General features: G+C 38.8%; 3 protein-coding genes and 1 long non-coding RNA gene across 12 annotated transcripts in view; 1 reads left to right on the forward strand and 3 right to left on the reverse strand.

Annotated features, from left to right (window-relative positions):
- The window catches only part of WWC2 (WW and C2 domain containing 2), a 102,528-nt gene extending 97,567 nt beyond the window's left edge, over positions 1-4,961 (forward strand). For 7 of the 9 annotated variants that reach the window (XM_071743244.1, XM_071743245.1, XM_071743249.1 and 4 more), the window contains 2 exons: positions 239-390; positions 2,327-4,961. In XM_071743244.1, the coding sequence (XP_071599345.1) occupies positions 239-390; positions 2,327-2,393 (219 nt within the window). In that variant the 3' untranslated portion in view covers positions 2,394-4,961. The remainder of the gene's footprint in view (positions 1-238; positions 391-2,326) is intronic. The other 2 variants (XM_071743246.1, XM_071743247.1) reach the window with 1 other exon arrangement.
- Positions 1-23,068, reverse strand: part of LOC139795937 (uncharacterized) — a 37,303-nt gene that overhangs the window by 9,113 nt on the left and 5,122 nt on the right. The window lies entirely within an intron of this gene.
- On the reverse strand, positions 5,663-6,795 carry LOC139796300 (claudin-22-like). Its single transcript, XM_071744249.1, is given in 4 exon segments — positions 5,663-6,034; positions 6,037-6,545; positions 6,593-6,640; positions 6,789-6,795. Coding segments are annotated over 4 exon segments (738 nt in total). The 3' UTR covers positions 5,663-5,860.
- On the reverse strand, positions 7,718-8,474 carry LOC139796342 (putative claudin-24). Its single transcript, XM_071744262.1, has one exon. It carries the CDS (start codon positions 8,472-8,474, stop codon positions 7,821-7,823), a length of 654 nt encoding a protein of 217 aa, XP_071600363.1. The 3' UTR covers positions 7,718-7,820.

Consider the following 23,068-nt stretch of genomic DNA (forward strand, 5'->3'; position numbering starts at 1 on the left):
TGCTCTGCTTTTGTTTTTTTAGGAAAAGCTCTGTTATCTTACTTGAAGCCCATGGCTTATGCTTGTGATGTCAGTCTTTTGTCTTGCTGAGCCTTTGTATAGAAATTTTCATAGAATCACTTAGGTTGGAAAAGAACTTTAAGATGATCATGCCTAACCTAAACCTAATACTGCCACACTGCTTGACACAGAAGAATTTGTCATTTCTTTGAAACAAGTAGCTGTTAATAATTAGCAGTATATGTATTTTTCCTGTGTACAGGCTGAACAGTCAAAGGAAGAACAGAAACAAGGCTTGAGTGCTGAAAAATTGATGAGGAAAGCTTCTAAGGATGTGTGCCGGTTACGGGAGCAGAGCCAGAAAGTGCCACTGCAGGTGCAGTCATTCAGGTATGGCCTGTTCTGCTTTTCTTTTTATTCTGGTGAAGTAACATGAATTCTTTCCCAACATAATCAGACATATCCTGTAATATTAGTCAAAAATCCACACACCTTTGAATTGCAAGAAACATCATACTTTTCTAACTTAGCTCAAAGTTGGAGCTGCAAAGGAGTGGACCCCAGTATCTTGCTCACGAGGCAGAACTGGCAGTGTGTCAGCTGAGCTGTGCTGGTGAGGAAGCAGAGTGAAAAGTTTCAGGCTATGATGTGGCATCTGCTGCAGGCAAGCACCTGTGTGACCATGGCCGTGGCTCACCTCACCCACAGAGGATCTTTTTGGTGATGGCGGGTACCTCAAGCAAATTGCCCCTCAAGGAGAGGGAACAGTACACATCTCATCAGGAAACTGATTAACCACTACGCATGCCTTGCATTCAAGAGAGATCTTGAATCCTTCCTTCTTTTGGTGGCAGAAACAGCAGCTGATTACATGAAGCAATTAATCGAGTATTTTTGCTTAGCATAAGCCAGAATTAACACTTTCTGTCTTAATTCTAACTGGTCTTAATTCCCAAAAGGCTGGACAGTAAGTGGCAAACTAGCAGCCTGAAAGCAACAATTCTCTATAAAAGTATATAAAGAACCCTGTTGATTGGAGAATACAATGCCTACCCTTCCACACAGAAGTTGTACTGCAGCTAATTTAATCTGTTTGTCACTAACACATGTTTTTAAGGTTTGATTTCTGAATTCCTGCATAGGAAATTTCACTCAGTTGCTAATATGTGTGAGGATTTTTTTCCTTTTTTAACCAGTGTGTTGTGAGTAGTGCAATAAGTACGTAAGCAAACAGGAGCCTGTGAGATGCACATTCAAACTACAACAATAAGTGATGCAAAATCAAAGCAAGCAAGCAAGGAGTTCCTCAGCAAAGAAGCATTACAGATGAGCTGCTTATCTTCAATATGAAATTCAGAGCATCTTCAAACAGTTCACACTTTCTGTGCAAGACTTTAGAAAGTGTTATGGTTGGTGCTGGTCATTTAGAAGTTATACAAACAGACCACAGCACAAATTTATGGGAGCCACGTGGTAGTGCTCAATCCATCAATCCCCTGCAAGAAGGGTGGTGTGAGACTGAATTCTTTGCCTTTTAATCACCACACAATTAGCTAAGGAATCCAGTTTACATTGATTTTGCTCTGAGCTACTGCTTTTGATGGGAACCCAAGCTTAGCCAATGGAAAACAGTTTGGTCTACTGAACAAATAGTTACCTTCTAAGGCTGAATCACACTCACCTGTTCTCTGGGTTTGTTACGGTGCTGTGGCATCACAGACTCATCACACAAAGGCATTTTTATGAGCATACGAAAAGAATGACCCTTCTCAGCTTTAATTTTTAAGCCCCCAGTACTTATCACCTGCTCTCTAAGCTGCTGGCAGACAGGCTTGTGTAAACTTGTTATGCTTCAGTAATCTCTCAGTTCATAGGAGAAAGAAATGGTAACAGCGCAGGGGAAGCAACTAGAGAAGGAGTCGACAATTTTGCTTTTCTGAGTCTTGCCCAGACCCAATTACTTTTTTTTTTTCCCCCTCCCTTTTTCTTTGTCAGGATAAAGTATTTTGCTTTTTCATTCCCCCCAGTGAAATATTATAATAGGAAATTCAGTGACTAGATCAATATTCCAGTCTCATCACTGGAGTTATTAATGAAATATTGATATATTTTTTCTTTTGTAAAATTGGGGCTGCTTTTTACATAAATCTGCCTAAGAAGGGAATTATGTCAGAATGTTCTGGCAACCACATTTGTAAATACATTCACTGTGTATTTCCTCACTGTGTATTTTCCAAACCTATATTTTAGAGAACTTTACAGCAGATTACAGTGGAGTCATGCCATAAATAGTAAAATAATAACTTGTTTTCTTTTCTAATTTCAGGGAGAAGATAGCATACTTCACAAGAGCAAAGATCAGTATACCAGCCCTTCCAGCTGATGATGTGTAATTATGCATTTTCATTGAAGTTTTTTTCCACTTGCTCATCTCTTTTCAGATGAACTTTGTAGATTCAATGACCTGCTTCAAAAGATCTTCTATTTTGCATTCATTATTGATACGTTTATTTGTAAAATAGAGTGAATTGAATTGCTGTATGCTTAAAAGAATGGCAAAAATCCCACAACCAGAAAACCAAAGTAGATTCATTTTGGTATACTGATGCTGATTTTGTACAGTTTGTATGTATTGCATGTGCATTTTTATTTTGTAAAGATGGAACAAAGGAACAAAGGCAGTACTACACATGTATCCTGTTGAACTGCACTGTGCTGAGAAATACGTTCGACAGAAGATTGTTTATCTTTTCACTATTTTCATGTGAGCAGACTGTGAAAATGGCTGTTTTGCCATGCAATATTTTTGTACAAGAGTGTGACTTTTATGGTTTAAAGTTAACCACAAGCGTAAGTTCCTTTCCAAAACATCAAGGCTGCCTCACAACAGCTGCTAACTGGCTTCATCACCCACACTGGAATTTTGTTTCTGAAAACAAATTTCTTCAGTTTTTGTTTTTTAATACTTTGCAGGAAGAGACAGTTCAGAGTTTAGTTGTGTGAATGTACAGTACTTTAATCTGCACTAAAAGGTTTCTTGCATCTGCAGGAGAGTGAGAAAGGCAAGGGCAGACAAGTAACCCTAAAATCTTATGCAACTACCAAAAGGGGCAGCTGCTTTCTGAACTGGAAGGTGAATCAAATTCACGATACCAACATTGAAATCAGAATAGTTGTATCTACTATACAATTTAAAATAAGTTTCTCTACATTAATCTTTTTTCCTAGAAGCTTCTTGTGGCCAACTAGGAATATGTAAGAGTAGTGTTCCTTAGGTTTACAAATATGAAGAAGTTTCATTAAAGTATTTGACCAGGAAGAAAATCTGTCACATACTAATTCAGATATCAGGTCTTGTTAGTAAGGTAAATCCTTTCTGAAAAGGCTCCTGATGTATTTTGGTACAGTAAATAACATTTTTCAGAAATGCACAATCGACCCTTTATGCAGCTGAGAGTACACAGGTTTAATGAATAAATGTAAACAGCATGTCTCAAATTTGTCTTATATGAAGCAACATGCTAGGAAGAAGCATCAACTCAGATGCATTGTGTTAGAAGTCCAGAACATTAGATGTAGGTGTTTCAGCAGCCCTATCTTGATAAAGCAGGTATGGTCTTATGTTCTGTGGGTGCTGTGTAAGTAGGTGCACACAGCAGCTAATAATTATTTAGTTTTCCATTTAACATGTTGCACTCAGATGTGTGAACTCACTGTTAAAAGTTTTCTTTCCCAAGCAACAAGCCATGTATGCATGGACTTCATGTTTCAAAAAGGCTGTAATTACTTGGTGAGAAAATGGAAGCAAATACAACCACAATATGGTAGCAGCTGTCTTAAATTCGAAGTGACAATTATGTGATGAGAGGTCTGTGTAACACCCAGGGGTTTTCTTATGCACAAATACATCAGTTCACTTTAATGTGTAAAAGCTAAACATGCTATTTTGGGCAAGATGACTGCTTGAACATCCTTTCTGAATGCCCAGTTTGTTTTCTGTTTCTTGGGTTTGAGATAACATTCATATTTTAAAGGTCAATTAAAAAAAAATAAATAAAATTCTGGAATTATTTAATGTAGAGGTGAAATGAAGGTTGACAGTTTCAGCTGCTCAATTTGATTACATAAGTTGCTTGTAGAATGATGTTTAGAGGTGTACTTTGATTTTTCTTTTATTTATTTACAGTCTTATTTATGTTCTGTTTAATATAGTTCAGTTCTGGCCATAAAAATATTTGACACTAAGGATGCTGTTTAGCTGGTTCTCCTCACATGTTGGATCTTTTTCAAAAAAGTACTATCCTCTGATTTGTAAGCACAACGTGAGGGCAAACTAAAAGTATTGCTAGCTTTAGCTTGCAGAGTTCATTTAAATATGGGAAACAAGCATATTCCTGTTCCTTGTTTTCCAAATGGGTAAAGTTGAACATATTTATAGACAGCTTTTAACAGCTCTGGGTTTGGAGAATTTTTTACTAATTCAGATTATTCACACTTGAAATGCTCAATAGAATAAGCTAAAACAACACATACAAATAACCCCCCCATCAGTTTAAAATTATAAATATTATTCTTGAAGTGGAATTCACTCTGCACAGCAGGGTATAACGAATGTAATTAGTTCTATTTCCAGGTACCAATATCACTGCAGTTGCAAATATCAAAATCTAAATGTTACTGGTACAAGAATATTTAGCCAAATGAGCAAAGTTTAGCAGAAATTGTACTAAAACACAAATCAAATAATTCAGATTTTTTTTTTTTTTACTGTTTTTATGTCTATACTGTATTAAATATGAAATGCTCAGGACTGAACTAAATATTTAATCAGGTTATATTCTGAATGTGTTTCTGTTCTAATTTTGTCTGTAAAAGTATGCAAGTACATCACATAGATTAACGTGTCTCTGCACTTTCCATGTGTTTCAGTGATTGGAAAATACAATTTTTTTTTTAACAAAGCTCTTTTCCAGACCAGTGTTTTGTGTTATTCTTTATTACTGTTCTGTGCCTTTATATGCTCTTTGCAGAAGCAGATGGCTGCTACAGCTTTGTCAATGTGAAATCATTGTAGTTTATGAAAAGTTCACATCAATCACTGAGAAGTCTTAGGATAAGTTTTATAGAAACTGATTCATATTCTTGAAGGTAGTTTTTTACATTCATTAAGTGAAAACTGCACTAGCTATGAACATGGGAAACTCTCCACTGGAGAAGATCTCATTCAGAAATACTGGCTTGGAGAGAGAGACTGCAGGGGGACAGCCACTCATTCACTCTCACACACGAAAAACACACACACACGATAGAGAATCTTGTATTACATGATGGTTTGTCTGAGAACATTTAGTTTTCTGTAAATGATACGGGTCTAGGGAATTTCATCTGAGGTTGTACTGTATTCAGTTTTTGTACTGCATGTTGAAATGACACTAGGAACCATTTCAGGACTTAAGACTATTGTTATTTTTACAAAAAAAGGCATTGTTTAGAGTAGCCCCAGTAGGAGTTCAGCCATTTAAAATATGGTCAAGTCTCCACACATGCCTAGAGATTAAAAACTGTATATATACTTAGCCAAAAAAAAAAAACCCAAAACTCAACCCAAACAAAAACCAACCAACACAACAACAAAAACCCAAAACAAACAAACAAACAAACAAAACCCAACAAGCTACACAACCCAAAATCTGCTGACAAGATCTGATACAATTGATACAGTGGTGATTTAGACATCTCTCTATAGCTTATCAATTCATGTAAATAAAATTGAAGGTAATTAAAGTAACTACTTAGTAAGAAACAGTCATCCCCCCCCTCAATCTTGTAAACAGTAACCTGTCTGTTCAGCAGACCTTTCTTAATGTAATGCAAGAGTAAGAAATCTGAAAACCTGGTATCTGCCCTTTTTAAAGTCTTCTATGTCCAATTTCCAGATGTTGCTGGGTGTCTTGCATATCTGCCATTTCATACTGCTCTGGTAATTGATGGTCAGATGACAAATTATGGAGAAGAGTAAGGATCCCCCTAGAATTATAAAAAAAATCCACCAAACCAACCACTGAACAGTGCATCCCCCATTTCCCATTTGGGCACAATCTCTGGGGTTTCTTCATCCCAAAATTCCTGGATTATAATATGGGTAACCCAAGAAAGAGGAACTAAGGGCAGAACTCCAGACATCCACAGGAGCGTTCCCCCAAGTCGTAAGAGCCATTTCTTTAGCTTGTGCTCTGTATATTCCATCTTTAGGCAGTCCAAACCAAGACTAGAGATTGCAAGGCTCAGAAGTCCTAGTCCATTTGATGTAGATACTAAAATCCTGGAAATCTTGAACTCTATAGGCAAAGCTAGAGAACAATCAACATTTTTACACTGTGTTACTCCTAAGACTTGGACTACACAGGTTTGCCAAAGTCCTGTGGTCCAAAGCTCCAGTACATTTAAGTCTAAGTTGAGATTTTTCCAGTCTGGTAAATAGCTACAGGTAGCAGTTAAAATACTTCCTAATACAGACAACAGAAATACAGCTGTCTGTAGCCTCTCTGTGGACCAAGTTCATTTTTAGCAGTCACAGAAGCACTAAACCCACTTGCCTTGGCAGACGTTGTTCTGCTCAATTCTTTGTCATACTGAATATCTGCAAAAGTTAAAAAAATGTTTTACAAAGTATGAAACACTCCTCCCCCTCCTGCTTTGTGCTGCTTGGTTCAATGTGCAGTGTCTGGGGGACAGGGAGGTAGTGTGGTAAAGCAGCCACTGAAGGGTGTAGGCGCAGCTGGCCTCACCTGTCATTACTGGTGGGTTTACTTTTTTTAAGAAAAACATGCACTTTGCTTTTTTTTTTTTTTTTTTTTTAAGATTTTTTTTTAATTCTTTAATTTTTTTTTTCTTTCACACAGCAGCACTGCTAGATTTAGCATCTCACAGTTCACTTTTAATGTCAGTTTTAGTACCACACTGACACACTCCTACTTACAGCAGATGAAGCTGTCTGCTTTGGGGCCAGTTAAATCTCATTTGTTTGCAGTCAAAGGTTACATGTTCAGAACAAGATGTTGCTGTAAGCAAATGGAGCCTCAGGAGTCTTTGATAGGATGGGTAATTCCTCAGTCCCTGTGTCAGAAGATAACAGTGTATTTTTTAAAGCAGACTGTTTTTGGTAGATAAAATAGATGACAGAAACACTTAGAAGAACTTGTATGGGCAGTTTCATGGACCAGACTGGGAAAACACAACTCATTGGGTGTAAAGCACCCGCATCCTAACACCGCATGCACAAGAAGACATCTGCAAAGCTTGATAGAATTTTAGGACTCCAGTTTGCTTAATGTAACAGTTTCCAAGTACACAGAAAACAATTTCATGTAACTCATGTATTTGACTGTTTAGGATGTGAAAACTCACAAGTTTGTACATTGCTGCATTAGGCAAGTGGAAAGTTGCAACAGGGAGTTAAGCTTTGAGGCTCATTTAATTAGTTACGTATTAAAAAGAAGCATATTTTGGTTAAAAGCCAAGCTGTAAGGGAACATGCATATTCATTTTTAGGATTTTACAGTGCAATTGAGAAAGCAAAAGCACCTTTTCTGCACAGTCTATGAGAACTTCAGCATTCTGCTGTGAAACAAAGTGTTGAACAGTTCTGCAGGTGAGAAAACACCACCTTCCAATACCGCTTATGGAGAAAGAGACACATGTTTAGGAAATCAGCAAGGTAACAAAGAGTCCTTTGAATTACTACTGGAACAAGCATCTGGCTTGCAGTAGGGTTTGAGAAAGATAGGGCAGTCTTTCTGTGCAGCTTAAAACCCTCAATTTTAAGGCCTAGTTTCAGTTTCCAAATGTTGACACTGATCCTGCTGTTCTGCAACTGCGTAATGGCCCAAAGATGGATGGACTTCTGTTGAACAGATTGTGCAATTGAGTAGAGATCCTCCTAATATAAGAAAAAATCCAGCAAGCCAGCCAACAAATAACGCTTCCCCAAAATCCCACCTGGGAACAATATCTGGTATATTCTCATCCCAAAATTCCTGGACTGTGGAATGGGCAACCCAAGAAACTGGGACAATAGTTGTAATCCCCGATATCCAGAAGAGCATTCCTCCACACAGCAACAGCCGTTTCTTTTGTTCCTGTTGTCGCTCACCAATTTTCAAGCAGTCCAACCCAAATCCTGAGAGCAAGAGGCCCAAAAGCCCTGATCCGTTGGAAAAAAACATCAAAATCCTAGAAATCCTGAGCTCTGGAGGCAAAGCTAGGAAAGAATCGAAGTCCTTGCACTGCATTCCCCCTTCTTCCTGAACAACACAAGCTTGCCAGAGTCCCATGGTCCAGATCTCCAGTTCGTTCAGTTCCAAGTTAAGATTTTTCCACTGGGGTAAGTAGGTAGTGAGGCAGGACAGGACCCATCCCAACAGAGAGAACAGCATCCCACTTAATTGCATCATTGGCCGATAGACCAAGGCCATTATGAGAGACAAGCCCTGAAAGCTTGAGGAGGAAGGTCTCCCTACCAGTTCTGTAACAACTGCTACCTTGAGTGATGGTGGAAGCTATGATCATTTTAGTTCTCTGCTGCCCCAAATATAAGTCCTTGCTGTTAACCCTTTGCAAGCTCTGAAACACGTTTTTGTTCTTCACGAATATAGAGTTTCACATAAAGGACGAAGGACTTCACTAAACCACGAGTTAGGCTTTCCGATAAGGATTTGATCTGTTACCTTCCAATTTGCTTGGTAAAATTATATCCCAATGCCTGATGATTACAAGCCTGAGGATGAACAAAGAGGGCTCTATGACCCCTCACCCTAAAACACAACAGAAATCTTTGTGCTTCAATACGGATTAATTAGATTTTAAGTGGTGATAAAAAGTCAGCTCTGTGTGCAACAGGACTTCATTGTAATAGCTAAATTTGAGATTTCAGGGATGTAAATCAAGGCCTTGTAAAGAAAGGTAGACTGTTTGCCTATAATCTTTATTCTTAGACTTCCTCAACATACATAATGGCTTATCTTCCACTGCCCTGTTTTATGTCCCCAGCACTGTAAAAGACGCTTTGTAAAAGATCCTTATGTTTCACATTTTCTACATTCATTTCTTTTAAAATGGGCTTTGTTTTGACTGACTCTCAAGGGGAAAAGGAGACGGGCATGGTGAACCTACCATAGAAAATGAAATCCTAGACACCCCCCCACCATAATGAACCCAGGCAGATCATCAGCCAGCATAAACTTTACCTGGCCCAGGACTTCAGCAGCACCACGGTAGCAGTTTACACCAGCTCAGTGTCTCCTTTCCTAAAGCCCACATCCCAGCTGGCAGTGTATACACCTGGTGTCTAACAACATTTGGAACTCAATGCTCCCAGGGCCAGGAATGCCTAGTACCTTTCTGATCAAAGCAAGATACCATTACACCATTACCCCATTCATGCACTTGTGCTTGCCCACTGGGTCAGCAATGAGAGCATTTGTCTGCTATTCCCCTCCACAGATGGAACAACACAGCCTGTGCAGGAGGGAGCTGAGCAGTGTGAACACATGCAAACATGTGTGACCCAGAGATGCTTCCCAGTCTTCCTTGACTTCATTTCCTAGATGCAATAGTGTACTCATCGGCATATTTTAATTCTCAGTTACTCAAAATGGGTTATCAGGTGGTAGAAAAGCATAACACTGCTTTTCAAGGTTTCTAAGACCCTGGAGTATAATTAGAAATTTCACCATGGGAAGCTCTCTTTTCCTCATTTCTGTATCGAGTCTTAATTTCCAAGCCTTGTGTTTTTCCTGTCACAAGCTGTGAAGAGCCAACACAAGGAAAGATTTTGTTTCTTTTTTGCCTGTGTACCAGCCCAGCCCAGCAACTTGTACCTGCACAAGAGCAGGAATCTCCAAGGATATTACTGACAACACTGGGGAAAAAACTGATGCAAGCAAGGCTTTAACTTTGACCATCCACTAGGCAAAAGAAGAACAAAAAAACCCAAACCTGTATTCATTCAAACCCCAGAATGCATTTTCAGATCTGGCAAATGTTACTTCTCTCATCTTTCTCTTTTCAGAGCAAGAACGCAAGTACTGGAAATCATCACAACATTCAATCAGATACTCCATAAGCCCATTTGAATATTTTTTCAGATAAACAGCTACACTCAGGAGTGTTTCTGCTCACTCAGGGCTACACTCTTATTTGACATTTAAATCATGGTTACTGCTATACTACAAGTGGGAGCCTGTTGAGCTTCTCTAGTCTGTGAGCTTTTAGCATTTTCTTCCCTGCTCTTAATTCTAACATTCAATAGAGTGTGGAAGCACAAGACCAGCCATGTGAAGTCCATTCATTTTACTAGTGCTGGCCACAGCTGGAGCAGCATGCCAGCCTTTAAAGTTTTGCAATCAGAAGCATTCAGACTGCTTCATCAGTGAGATTTTCCAATTAAGTTCTGGAACCTACCGTTAACCATGCATTAACTTAAAGCAAGCAAAGCTTCCTTGTACTATTCTGTGCAAGATTATAAAAGAAGACTTGTTCTTTCAGGAGGTAAAAAAAGAACAGGTAGGACTTGCCTCGTTACCTGGAGAGAAATGAGGTCAGAAAGGCCTTAACTTGGATCTTACTGGTCTTATGAAAATTTCAGTGAACCCATTAACAAAAAAAACCAAAACAAAAACAGAACCAAACTTCTAGATGAACAGAAATATGTAAATTCTCATGTTAGCAACTGACTTAATTCTCCCTCTCCTACCCTTCTTTGACATTTTTCCTCTACAACATTATTTATTAATTTATTTTACATCTAAAATGTCTCATTCCTAAACTAATTTTATTTTGGTAGACTCCTGCCTACACAGAAGGTAACACATCAGAGTTGCTGCAGATCCTAAGGCCTAGAATTTGGCAATATATAGCAACCACAACACAGGTCTGTGTCTCAGCTGTGTGAACTGCAGAGATCCATGTCCCAGCTGTGTTCAGCACCAGCTGAATGGCCTCCTCCAGTGCCAAGCCCAGAGCTCCCACCAATTTCTACCCTTCTGTTCAGGGTAATTTCAAACATAAAACTGGGGTGTGGTGTTAAATTGTGATGATAAAAAATATCTGCACAGCCTGAAACAACCATGGTTATTCTGGCTTGATCATTTCCAGGGGTTTCAGTGGAGAGAGCCACTGCCCCCCACGCCAGATGCCCCCGATCTCCCCAGACATGGCCACAGGGCCATGAGCAAGAGAGATGCTCCAAGAGGACTCTGCCCCTTCTCCTTTCCCTGCTTGCCTTGCCAGCCTCTACAGCAAGGAATGTGCTCCTTTAATACAAACTCGTCAAGAAGGAAAGGAAGAGAGGATACACCTGCACATTCAGGTAGGGGTGAATAAGAATTTAGAGGGGGTTTTGACTGTTTGGTTTAAGAGGGTTTTGTTTTGGTTTTATGTTTGTTTGGTTATTTTTAATAGACTGTATTTAAAGGCTGATGAATGCAACATTTGGGGCCATTATCCACATCAGTTAAAGCAGTGGAAGTAATCTCAATGTAAGGAACAGATTTTAAAATAATAACAAACCCAGGGACTTCTGGTCACTTCCTCAGTGCCCGCCTCATGCAGGAGCCAGCAGAGACTCTCCAGAGCATCAGCCCTCCCCAAAGCCAGGCACTTGCAAAGAAACACAGAGTGGTACATCTCAGAGATGCTGCTGTTGCCATTTGATTGTTTCAGCGGCCAGTTCTGAGACACACGAGGCTTTTGTACCTCATTACAAATGAAGCCCATGAGGAATATAGTGCAGGTCACAATCAAGTTATTACAGTTTCAGTAAGACTGTTTAGAACATTGAAGACCACATCATTCATCCAAACTCCAAGCATCACTTTGCAAACTGATTTTGGTTAGATTAAAGGAGAATGGGGATGGTCAGCATGCATATAATTTCATGCAGGTAAGTGTATTAAATTTTTTTTCCCCATAAAGCCATTTCAGGCTGAATAAAAGGATTCTGAAACTTACTGCAAGTAATACCTACTTTCTTTAAAAGCTTTATCACTAAACTAACTCTTCTGGGAACCTCCACAGCCAGAGATAGACACACTAATATTTTACTCGCTGCAAAGAATATTAAGGAATTGTTGTCTTTACACAGCCTTGCAGCCCACACAATTACGCAAATGTTTTATGTTCAGCATAAGCAGAAAGAAGTATCAAGTGCAGCACTTTGGGAGATGATTAGACAATTTAATACCACAAAAGTAGCCAGTGTATTATAAGAGACTGACTCTTTCCTATACTTTCTCTATACAGCATAAGCATGTCCATATTGTGGGCTTGTTTTCCTCCTCCAGCAGTCCAAAAGTGTTCTCATCTGTGAGGTACAACTGTCTCCAATAACATTCCCCAGACACAACCATAATTTTTGCTTGTCTGCATATAGTCACAGAGTTCCCTAAATATTTTTGCTGCTCATTTAAATATCTTGTATTTTAATGAATCGTTCACAGCCCTCTCCATCTTTATATTTCCATCCTATAGATATATGTGCAAATGATGGAAATAAGAATCAGTATATAGATTTCCTATAACTAAACCTTAGTTACAGGCAGAAAAATATAGCTGCATCAGAAATTGGCAAGGTAGTGTCTTCAGCAGCTCACTCCAATTTCATGCAGCTTGGCTGTCTTTTGTTTTCCACCTTATTGCCTGAACTGGAAGCTGTGGGAGTTGGAATTTTCTTAACTGCTCAAGAACCCCTTTTTTTGTCACGCTGGAGCATCTGTTGTTTTTTCATATACAACATGCCCTTCAGTGAAACCAACAGAAACATCAACAAAAACCACAACCCATGCTGCTATCCATATTCATTTACTCTAGCCTGAATTTAAGTAGACTTAGCCAAAAATAATTATTCGTATTGGTAGATCCTAAGGTTTCAGGGTGCTTCAGAGAGCACCACAGAAGTTGACTGCTCCCTGAATAACTATCTATGTGTCTCCATACACTGAGAGCCATAAACTCTGCAATAGAGTGACAGAAGGTACATTCTTGCCCACTAATGGAGTGGACCTATCTGAATTTGATTTATTTATTAGTGAAGGTATTATGGTTCTTTAATTTTATTTCCTTCTTGTTTCCTCCATTGAGATTACCAATTTGGTACCTAGTTAGGTGCAGCCTCAGAGAGCTGGAAGGGTAGATAAGGTTCTCATGTGAGAAGTCCAGTGAATCAAGCTGACACAACACCTGCTACTACTCCAGTGTATGAGTGGTACCAGTTGTTAAACACCTGCCTGAACCCCAGTGTGATCCACAACCCTTAATTATGGACACACAAAGGCCATTGCAAAAACAGGGAAGAGAGTCAGTATGAACAGTGGTACATTGGTGATGAAGATGACAATTGCCATCCTGGAAGGTGAAAAGAGAGTAAACTTATAAACACACACACATGTGTGTGTGTTAGCTCATGGTGTCTTTACACTCATAAAACATCTAACTCAATATTTAGAGGTGATGATTTATGAATTTGTATCATTTGTTTCTTTATTACATCTGAAGGTGTGCACTCAGTGAAGGCTGGGACGCTGCTAAAAGAAGTCACAAAACAACCAACCAAGCATTTTTCTGGCGAATGTACAGCAGAAGGGGACAGTCTAGCAGAGACAAAGCAAATCATTACAAAGGCTGTATCATCTCTTCTGACCAGCCCTTCCTTGTGCAGGCAGGTAAGACACCCCAGTGGCGCAGCCACTGCTGATGGACCAGTGCCAGCACACAGAGGGCAAGGCAAAGCTGGGTCAGCAGTGGAAGGTGAGGACTCAGTGAGCACATTCCATCTCAGCACCTTCAGAAGAGCAGGAAGGGACTGCAGAACCTTCTCACACGCAAAAAAGGCACAATCATCACTGGACCCCAAACAGGACCTTCCTCCTCAAATGGACATTCTCAGCTTTTCAGAATTGCAAGGACTGCCCAGCCCTGCCATACCTTCCCTCTTCCAACAATGGATGTAATTCATTAAACAACTTTAACAAGGTCCTATTATATATGCAAAAGAAATTTGTTTCTGGGAGTGAAAGACCTTTGGTAAGAGTTTCACTTCTGTAAGATTAATCAAAATCTTGAAATAAGATGTCATGTAGGATTAATCATAGTTGGTCAAGTTCTAGAAGGGAAAGGCACTGAAGGAGTTAAGCACAGGAAGGTGAAACTGCCTATTTCTGCTTTAGGGACTTATTCAAAAGATTGAAATGAGAGAGGGTAGATTTGCCATGATTATACCAGAAGAATAAAGAATGCTTTACGGCTCAGTACAACCTTTGCAGAAACTTTTCCATCACCATCCCAATCCAGACTTCAAAGCGAGGTTGTCTGGGTTAGAAAATCAGCCTTATTCTTCAGGGAATAATTTTTTATGTACTTTCAATATAGGAGATTACTGTAAGCATGAAAACTTATGTCACTTGACTGGTGATTGGGATGTGATTTCCTTGGATGATAAAGTCTAAGAAATTAATTTCTGAGCTATGAAATGTGTAGGCTTCTTTATGATTATCCATCCCTTATTGTGAGACTCAGGTTAATAGAGTGTTACACATATTATTTCTATAATGTTCTTAATTTAGCACCTGCAAACAATTACAATAAGCTTTCTCATTCCTTAAGACCTGTTTCTTATTCTCAGTAAACTTATAAGAAATTATTTATAGTACCCAGCAGAAGAATGTGCATACCTTTTAATATAAAGCTACCCAGAGTGTGAAATGAGCCATGAGAATTTCTGACAAGTGAAGAATGTGAGAGGCACCTGTGGCATTTGCTCATCTGCCAAAATTGAGATTTGAGGGGGATGGGAGAAAAGAAGCTGAACAAGTTTATGGTCGTTTGAAATATGACTGCTGTTCAGATTCTGGAGGGTTAAACTGTTTTAGTGCTTTATATTTTAAGGTGCAGGCAGGGAGCTAGGAGGCAGAGAAAGGGAAGATCTCTCCTCTCCAACATTGCAGATCTTTTTGGCTAGGAAAAAAAAAAAAAAAAAAAAAGCAAGTGCTTTTCTTTCTTCCCAGATTTAACCAGTATTTAAAATATCACCTTCTAACAGAAGGTGCAACCTGGTCTCATGGAAGGTGTCCCTGCCCATCCAAAGGGAGTTGGATCTTGATGATCTTTAAGGTCCTTTCAAACCCAAACCATTATATGTTCCTATGATCCCATGATTATGGAGAGTTCATTGCATCCTGATATTAACAAATCAAACCATTAATATTTGTATTAGTTAAAACTTAAATACACACCTTACTGCCATCTTCTACCACTCCTTCACTCCCACCTTCCCTAAGTTACATCAAAAAACCTAAAGGCCTCTATTCAGTTTCCTTCATGGGGGAAGTGAGGAGGGAGAGACAAGGAGAGATGCCTTCTGCTGCTCCTGAGGAACTGGTGGGTGCAGGGAGGGAAGGAGGAACAGCAGTTTCCTCCCTTCTCTTTTCCCCTGCCCTCCCACCTGACTGTGGCCACCCAACAGCATCCTCAGATGTCAATACTTCCTACAAAGAATGATGCACAGAATCCACTAACACACTTAATGTATGTTTTGTATTTTGCATTGCAAAATACTGCATAGCTGAGACAAGAGACTGCAGGAGTTCTGATGAATTCTACATCAGTATATTGAGAGAATGTCTGCCCATGTTCCATATCAACCCAGAGAGAGAGAACTGCTGATGACTTCTATCATGCTTCTGTAATAGTTACATGGTAGTTATTTGTGTTCTAACTAGCTGATAATGACTGCATGTTGGAAAGGTACTAAGTATGCTCTGCAAAGTCTACACTTTCTAAACACACTTGCATACAGGGTAAGACTCCCATGCCATGGATTCAAACATTTCAACAGAGAATGCTTTATCCTAAATGAAAGACCATGAAGGAGCTTAGGTTCTGGCTGCAAGAAAACAGCAGTGAAGATTATTACAATTGGCATTTCCCAATACAAAGATGACTTGTGTTCATTTGAGCAGACATCCTTATTGAATTCCTTGGCCAGCCACAAAAGTCTACTTTCTCTTCTGTGTAGCACCCAGCAAAATTTACTGTAAAAGTAACTCCTCTGTAACATACTGAAGTTTTTGTATTCTTTTGTACAAAATCCCAAGTAGACAAAAGGTAGCAACTCTATGAGTTAAAGCAATGAATAAAGACAATGCAGACATACATCTTACTGACCATGGTATACATTTGCAAAGCTACACTCACTAATACAAGAATGGCAGTACTAGGCCAGGCCAAGCCAAATGTTCGCCAAGCCCAGCAGCAAAACAGTATAGCATGACAAGGATAGGTTGATATTGTTTACACCCTATGGAGTAAAGATGCCTGAGCCTGGACTTCAAATCTACATGACCATGTTTAGTAGCCTTTGATCAACCCTTTCCCTCCAATTTTGTCCCTAAAGCACACACTTGCTACATACAAAGCACCTTACAACTTCCACAGTTTAAATCTGTCTTGCATCAGTTTATCCCCTGTAATTAGAAACTCACCGCTAGATCATTTTATCTACTGGTCCCTACTGCTTGTGTGATGTTCACTGTTCCTCATAATTCACTATCTCAAAACTACTCTTTTTGGTATACATCTCTTTAATATCCTTATGAAGAGGTCTTGTCTGTGCTAAAAGATCATAACTTATTACATATACAATTATCTCTAAGAAGATGAAAGAGTAGTGATCTGTCCTGAGGTGCTCCTCCTTCCCACTCTCAGGGCTCACCACAGTGTGTACACTCTCCTTCCATAGGAGAATTCATGTGGGAAACTAAACCTCTCTTCTTTCACACCATTACCATCATGATTGTCACAGCTCTATTCCTGTTTACCATACACTTTAGGAAAAAACAAAAACAAACAAAAAAACCCAAAAAACCCCCAAAACCCACAAAAACGACACAAAACCAGACAACTTTTAAAACTTCCCTGAAGTTGGAAATACTGTGAATAGCACCATGTCTTTGATATATTAGTATGCTTGTATCTGTATTTTATAATTTGGGGAAAATAACCACCCAAGAAATTATATGGAAAAAAAAAATAAAAATCAATCCTCTCAACAGTAGCCTTCTTCCACTGTTAGATATGATTTAAAATGGGTGTTTTGTTTTGTTTTTACATAGGAAGGATACACTCCCAAGAAGATGTACAAGTGAGCTTCCTGTAATATTCTGCCAGATGCACAGATGGCACGAGACTGGGAACGTGCTGCTGGCACCAAGTGCATGATGATTTTCATAAAGTACAGGCTCAGTGGTTGGGAGTAATGCATCTGTATTTTTGTGAAAACTCTTTATGCTACATCATATTATCATGATTTCTCTTTACCTCATTATCACTTCTCTGCAGGACAATAATCATAGAATTTGCTGCTATTGTGGGAGAGCAGAAAAATGGGGCATTATATCCCTTAAGGAGCATGACCTTCTGTCTGACCCATTTGTCCAGTTACCCGAGCTGCAACACACAGGACCACCACTGACAGCAGGGTGCAGAAATATTATTAACCTGGAGAGCTTCCCCACAAACTTAGAATAAAATTATATGTAGTTTCCATATAAATTGAAAAAAGCACGAAAAGTAATTTCTGTCAATCTCTTTCTTACAAGACAAAATAAAGCAAACCTAGAATAATAGGCTGTTACTTAGCTTTTCTTTAAAAATCTCTGCTGACAGAAAAAAGCAGAGCATTCATAAGCAACTTGTTCTAATAAAGGACTGGAATATAAATAATATTTCCTAAGGCCATGTTTTTGTACTCCTCTTTTTTCACTCTTTCTTAAGTAATAGGACCAAGGGATTAATGTCTCAGAGGTGGGCATTGTCTGCTCTCTTACAAACATTAATCTTCTTGGAATTCCTAAAAGGAACTTTTCTTGAATTATTTTCTAAGGCACAGAAAACATCAATGTGCTCACTGCTCACAGCTGCCATGCAGATCATATACCTTTCTTGCCATCAGAACGTGTTCCAAACATAGCAAGGAAACTGGCTTGTTCTCAGACTTGTACAGAAAACATCATCCTACCTCCAGTTGACCTGGGGTAGGCAAAGCCAGCAAACTTGATGAGAAAGCAGCTGTGGTGGGACCAGTTGGAGGAGGGAACAGATCTCAGCACACAGCAACAGTGCTGCATCACAGCCCTGAACTCCCAATGCAACAAGATCTTCTGACCCACTGTTTACTACGGAGCAACATTATTTGTGCAAGACAGGGAGAAGCGGGCCAGGGAAAACTCTGGGAGCTCTCATGGCAAAAAGATAAAAAGCCTGACTGGTGTGTCTTTAGTGTGATTTAACTTTCTGTATCAGAGAACAGCAGGAGTGAAAATACAGTGCTGAAGCCCAGTAAGTGATCCAAACAACTGATAACAGATAAAAAGGTCTTGGAGTGTTAGAGAAGATATCAAGTGTCAGTAGAAGGATGTACAGTGACAAGTACTGCAGCACAGCCTGAGACTGCCACAATTCCCTGTGCCAGTTGGAATAGGAATTAAGGGCAGAAATGAATGACTCTTGCAAATGAAATAGGAACTACAGATGCATAATTTGGGAGTTTCCAACAGTTCAGGGAAGAAGTGGCTGATAGAAAGCTGAAACCAGCCCACTTCTATTTCAGCAGTAAAGGCAAGAGAGATTTACAGTCAGCTCGGCAAACTGGGACAAACTTTCTTTGAGGGCACACCTCACAGAAATGCTGCAGACCAAAGCATAAAAATACCTGTGAAATGCTACATATTGGGTAATTAATACAAAAAAAACTGAGACTCTGCACTGCCAAGAACATGTGATATAGATAAAAACCTAAAAGACATATCTAGCACCCTAAAGGAAATAAAAAACACAAAACCCAAAACAAACTCAAAAGGCAGTTTGTATCTAGATATATATTGAACTGCCATTGATAATCTTTGTTTCCTTTGTTTTTCAATGGGAGGAGGGTGTGTGTGGAATCAGTTACTTACAAGAGCTCAGTTTCAACTGAAAACACAGCCCCAAACAGGAAGAAAACTCTTCTGTTGCCCTGACACAGAGATCTTGCCAAATACCAGAAGGTGCATTAAGAGCATGCATTACAGCCATACACCAAAGTACCACTCAGCCAGTATCCTGTTTCTGTCAGAGGCTGGTAGTAGATGAAAGAGAAGAGCAAAAGAACAGGAATAGTTCTAGTAGCAGATAGTGCTGTTTTCTCCATCTTTTCCATCTATTATATGATGTTCACCGTTCTTCATAATTCACTATCTCAAAACTATTTTTTTTTATACACCTCTTTAATATCCTTATGAAGAGGTCTTGTCAATGCTGAAAGATCATAGCTTATTACATATACAATTATCTCTAAGAAGATGAAAGAGTAGTGATCTGTCCTGAGGTGCTCCTCCTTCCCACTCTCAGGGCTCACCACAGTGTGTACATTCTCCTTCCATAGGAGAATTCATGTGGGAAACTAAACCTCTCTTCTTTCACACCATTACCATCATGATTGTCACAGCTCTGTTCCTGTTTACCATACACTTTAGGAAAAAAACAAACCAAACCAAACCAAACCAAAACACCTGCATGCAGGCCAGGGGCTTCCTAAGGCTGATGTCTTAGCATTCAGACCTAACATAGTTCTTACAGGATTTTGTCCAAATGAAATCATGTTCAGCAAAAAAAAAAAAAAAACAAAAAAACAAAAAAACAAAAAAAAACAAAAAAAACCCCATCCAACCAAACAAAACCAACCAAAAAAAAAAAATCTTCATATCTCAGGCCAAGCCTACAGAAAAATCTTGCCAGCCTAACAGTGCTAGCTTGTCCTGAAAGTCAGTCCCTTTTTTAGAAATCAGTACTTAAGTTTATTTTGGCTTGTACAACTTATTCCCTTTTGAGGGAGTAAAATTTATTAGCCAAGAAATAATAGTCTCTAGTCTCTAGGGTCTCTAGTTCAGGTACCCAGCAAGCCTATTTTAGCCTTTAGAAAAATTGCCAGATGACAGAAATATATATTCAATAGTGCCCACAGAAATTAAATATTTAAATATAAACATGTGTATTCCTTTTGGTATTTCATTTGTTTAACTATAAATATATATGCCAAGCTGTTCCAGATTTCATTTTCTGTGACTTATGCTTTACTTCCAGAAATTGAATGCTGTTCCCAGTAGCCTCAGCTGTCCTTAAAGCATTACAGTTGCACTGTAAACTATTTCTTGGAGTTCTGGAATAACACATAACTGCTTTATGCCTTTCTTTTGGTTTGTTATGTGCAAACTAAACACCCTCCAGGAAAAAAACCAACCAAACAAAAAACCAAAAACCAACCAACCAAACAAAAAAACCCACCCCAGACTTAATGGTTCTGTGGAAATGACAAGAACCTCAAAGGTAGCATAAAGTTACTGTACAAGTGCAATCAGAACCATAAAGTCAGTTTTAATGCATTGAAATAAGCAGACAAATCCCAAAAAAAGCATTAACAAGCAGAGCTTACACAGTGGCCATAAGAAGACTTGAGCTCAAGTTTTGACTTCCACACAAACAGGATTGCTATCAAACAATCATAATTTGCAGTTTCATAAAACTGTCTGGATTCAGTGGATCTCCAGCCCAAGCAAAGCAGTATATAACAAGCAGACCAAGGAAGATGACCAAGGACTGGAAGTCAGGCTTTGGTCTTTTTCTCAAGTCTGACAATAGACCTAGTTTTAAGAAGAAATTTAACTACATTTTCTGTAAATATTTGGGGTTTTTTCACCTATAAAATGGGATTCAGAGTAGAAATATGTGCTACACATCTAAGGTGGCCAGCAAGATGAAAACAGATACTGTGCAAGGTATTTATTCAAAAAGAAACAATCTAATTTTGCATATTTATAGAGCAAATAGTTTCACTTTCAGAAGAGAAAAGCTATATTGGATGAACCTTTCAGTGCACAGCACATTTAGGACTAAATCTAACAGTGTCAGTATTCTGATGAGGAAAGTGGTCCTAATGGTTGATATATCTCAATACTATAGGAGAATTGATAGCAGAAGAGAATTCTTTGATGTTTTATTTAAAAGTTCTGCTCAATAATTCAATAAAGAGATCCATTATAAATCAGAAAAGAGTAAGAACATGCCATAAGTACAATCCAGTAATGAATAAAAAATAAACCAACACAAGGCTGGCAAGTATCTGTAATTTAGGAATCATATAACTCACTATTTAACCCTACTGAACTCAGTTACCTAGGGTATAAGCCAGCACAGACCCTTAGCTCTAAGCAGTGACTCTAAGTCCCTCATCCTGCAAGAGTGAATAGATGAAAATTACACAGCAGCTCCAATGTTTTTATTAACAGAAATCCAGTGGTCTAGTTTTTTGATCACCTATTGACACCAGATTTTTTCAGATTTCAGGCAAAGCAAAAACAAAAAGGAAAGGCAAGATGTATGTGTTTTGTTCCTTATATCTTTCCCTCTCATCTCTGAATAAGTACTATCAGGTCAATTAGATAACCTAATGCTTATTAATTAACCAAAACTCCATTGCCCACAAATCCCATGATCAGGATTATTCCCCAAAAGATAATTTACCTCAGAGATATACTACCTTACTGCTCCCAAATGTCAGAAAGAACATGTAGCACAAAAGGACTAGATTTTTAGAATTTCTGGTGGACACACCTTCATGGACACCTCATTTTCCCTTCAAGCTGCCTATATTTAGTCTCACATAAGGATACTATTTTCTTACATTCCCACATATCTTGCCATTCCTCATTTTCTAGCAGGAACTACAAGATTATTTTTACATAACCTCATAAGGAATCTGCTAGCAGCAAGGAAACTAAACCAAATTAGGAAATGCATCTCCACAAAGTCTTCCATCAAAACACAGCAAATATGGAAATTTCCAACAACTCAGCATGTTGCTACATTGCCATTTGCCCATAAATTCCAATAATACATAGCTCTGGGATCCCATTAGCATCCTAGAGAGTGAATAGCAAGTGAGCTATAAATCTCAAGTCCTATAATCACAGTCAGGGCTACCTATCCCCCAGTCTTTAAATTAAAAAAAAAAAAATTAAAAAATCAGTTATTTTATTATTTTTGTGTAAAAATAAGCAATTCTGAACGGAATGACACGTTTTATCAACTTCAGCTGTAACCCGGTCATCTATCACCACTCTCTTTAAACAAGACATCCACATAGGAAAAATAAACATAAGAATCCCAACCTCAGGATCTGTTATTACAGCAGCAACATCTCAACCAGCTTTTGACAGCTAAGCACTTTGTGCTTCCTTCCTTCCCAGGAAGTAATATTTTTACCTCTTGCTACTCTTGCACCTTCCCCTTAATACCTATGCTATTCCAGATATTCCTGACTGTCCCTTCAGAATATATCATAATTTGTCCCACATGCTCCTCTGTAGGTATTGATTAAAATAACAATAGCCATCTTTCCTCCTGACCCAGTTCTACTGTGGCACCCAAAGTCAATATCAAAACAAGCCAGAATTTAGGAGGACATAACAGTGGTAACATTTGCGAGGAAATAAGATCTTGCTTTCACCAGTCTCTTGCTGCTTTATATTCCTAATCTGAAGGCAAACTCTGCTAGATTGGTCTGCCCTCGGGTACAGAATAGCTGCTTTAACAATGGGGGGGAGGGAGTGGGGAGGGAGATGGAGGAATCAATTAAAAAAAATAAATCCATGTCTAGAAGATTACTTAGAAACAAGTAACTCTGAGAATTATATAAACCTTCCTTACACTATTATGTCAGAAATAACTGGAAAGCCAGAAGAAATGGGAAACATGAGCTTGAAGAACTAAGTGAAAGTGAAGCAGAACTAAACAATCTCCCCTTAAGCCTCTATTTCTCTTTCTCAGTTTCGGAAATCTGTAGTAGCACTCTTGTCCTTTATAGACACACCATAAGCATTCAAATTTAAGTAAAGCTTTTCAGACTGTGTAACATGTCTTCATCCTGGGGTAAATGGAAATTAGAATGTGCTATATTTGCCATTATTTAAATTCTTAAAAA

Source organism: Heliangelus exortis, chromosome 4, assembly GCF_036169615.1.
Source record: "Heliangelus exortis chromosome 4, bHelExo1.hap1, whole genome shotgun sequence".
Taxonomy (NCBI): domain Eukaryota; kingdom Metazoa; phylum Chordata; class Aves; order Apodiformes; family Trochilidae; genus Heliangelus; species Heliangelus exortis.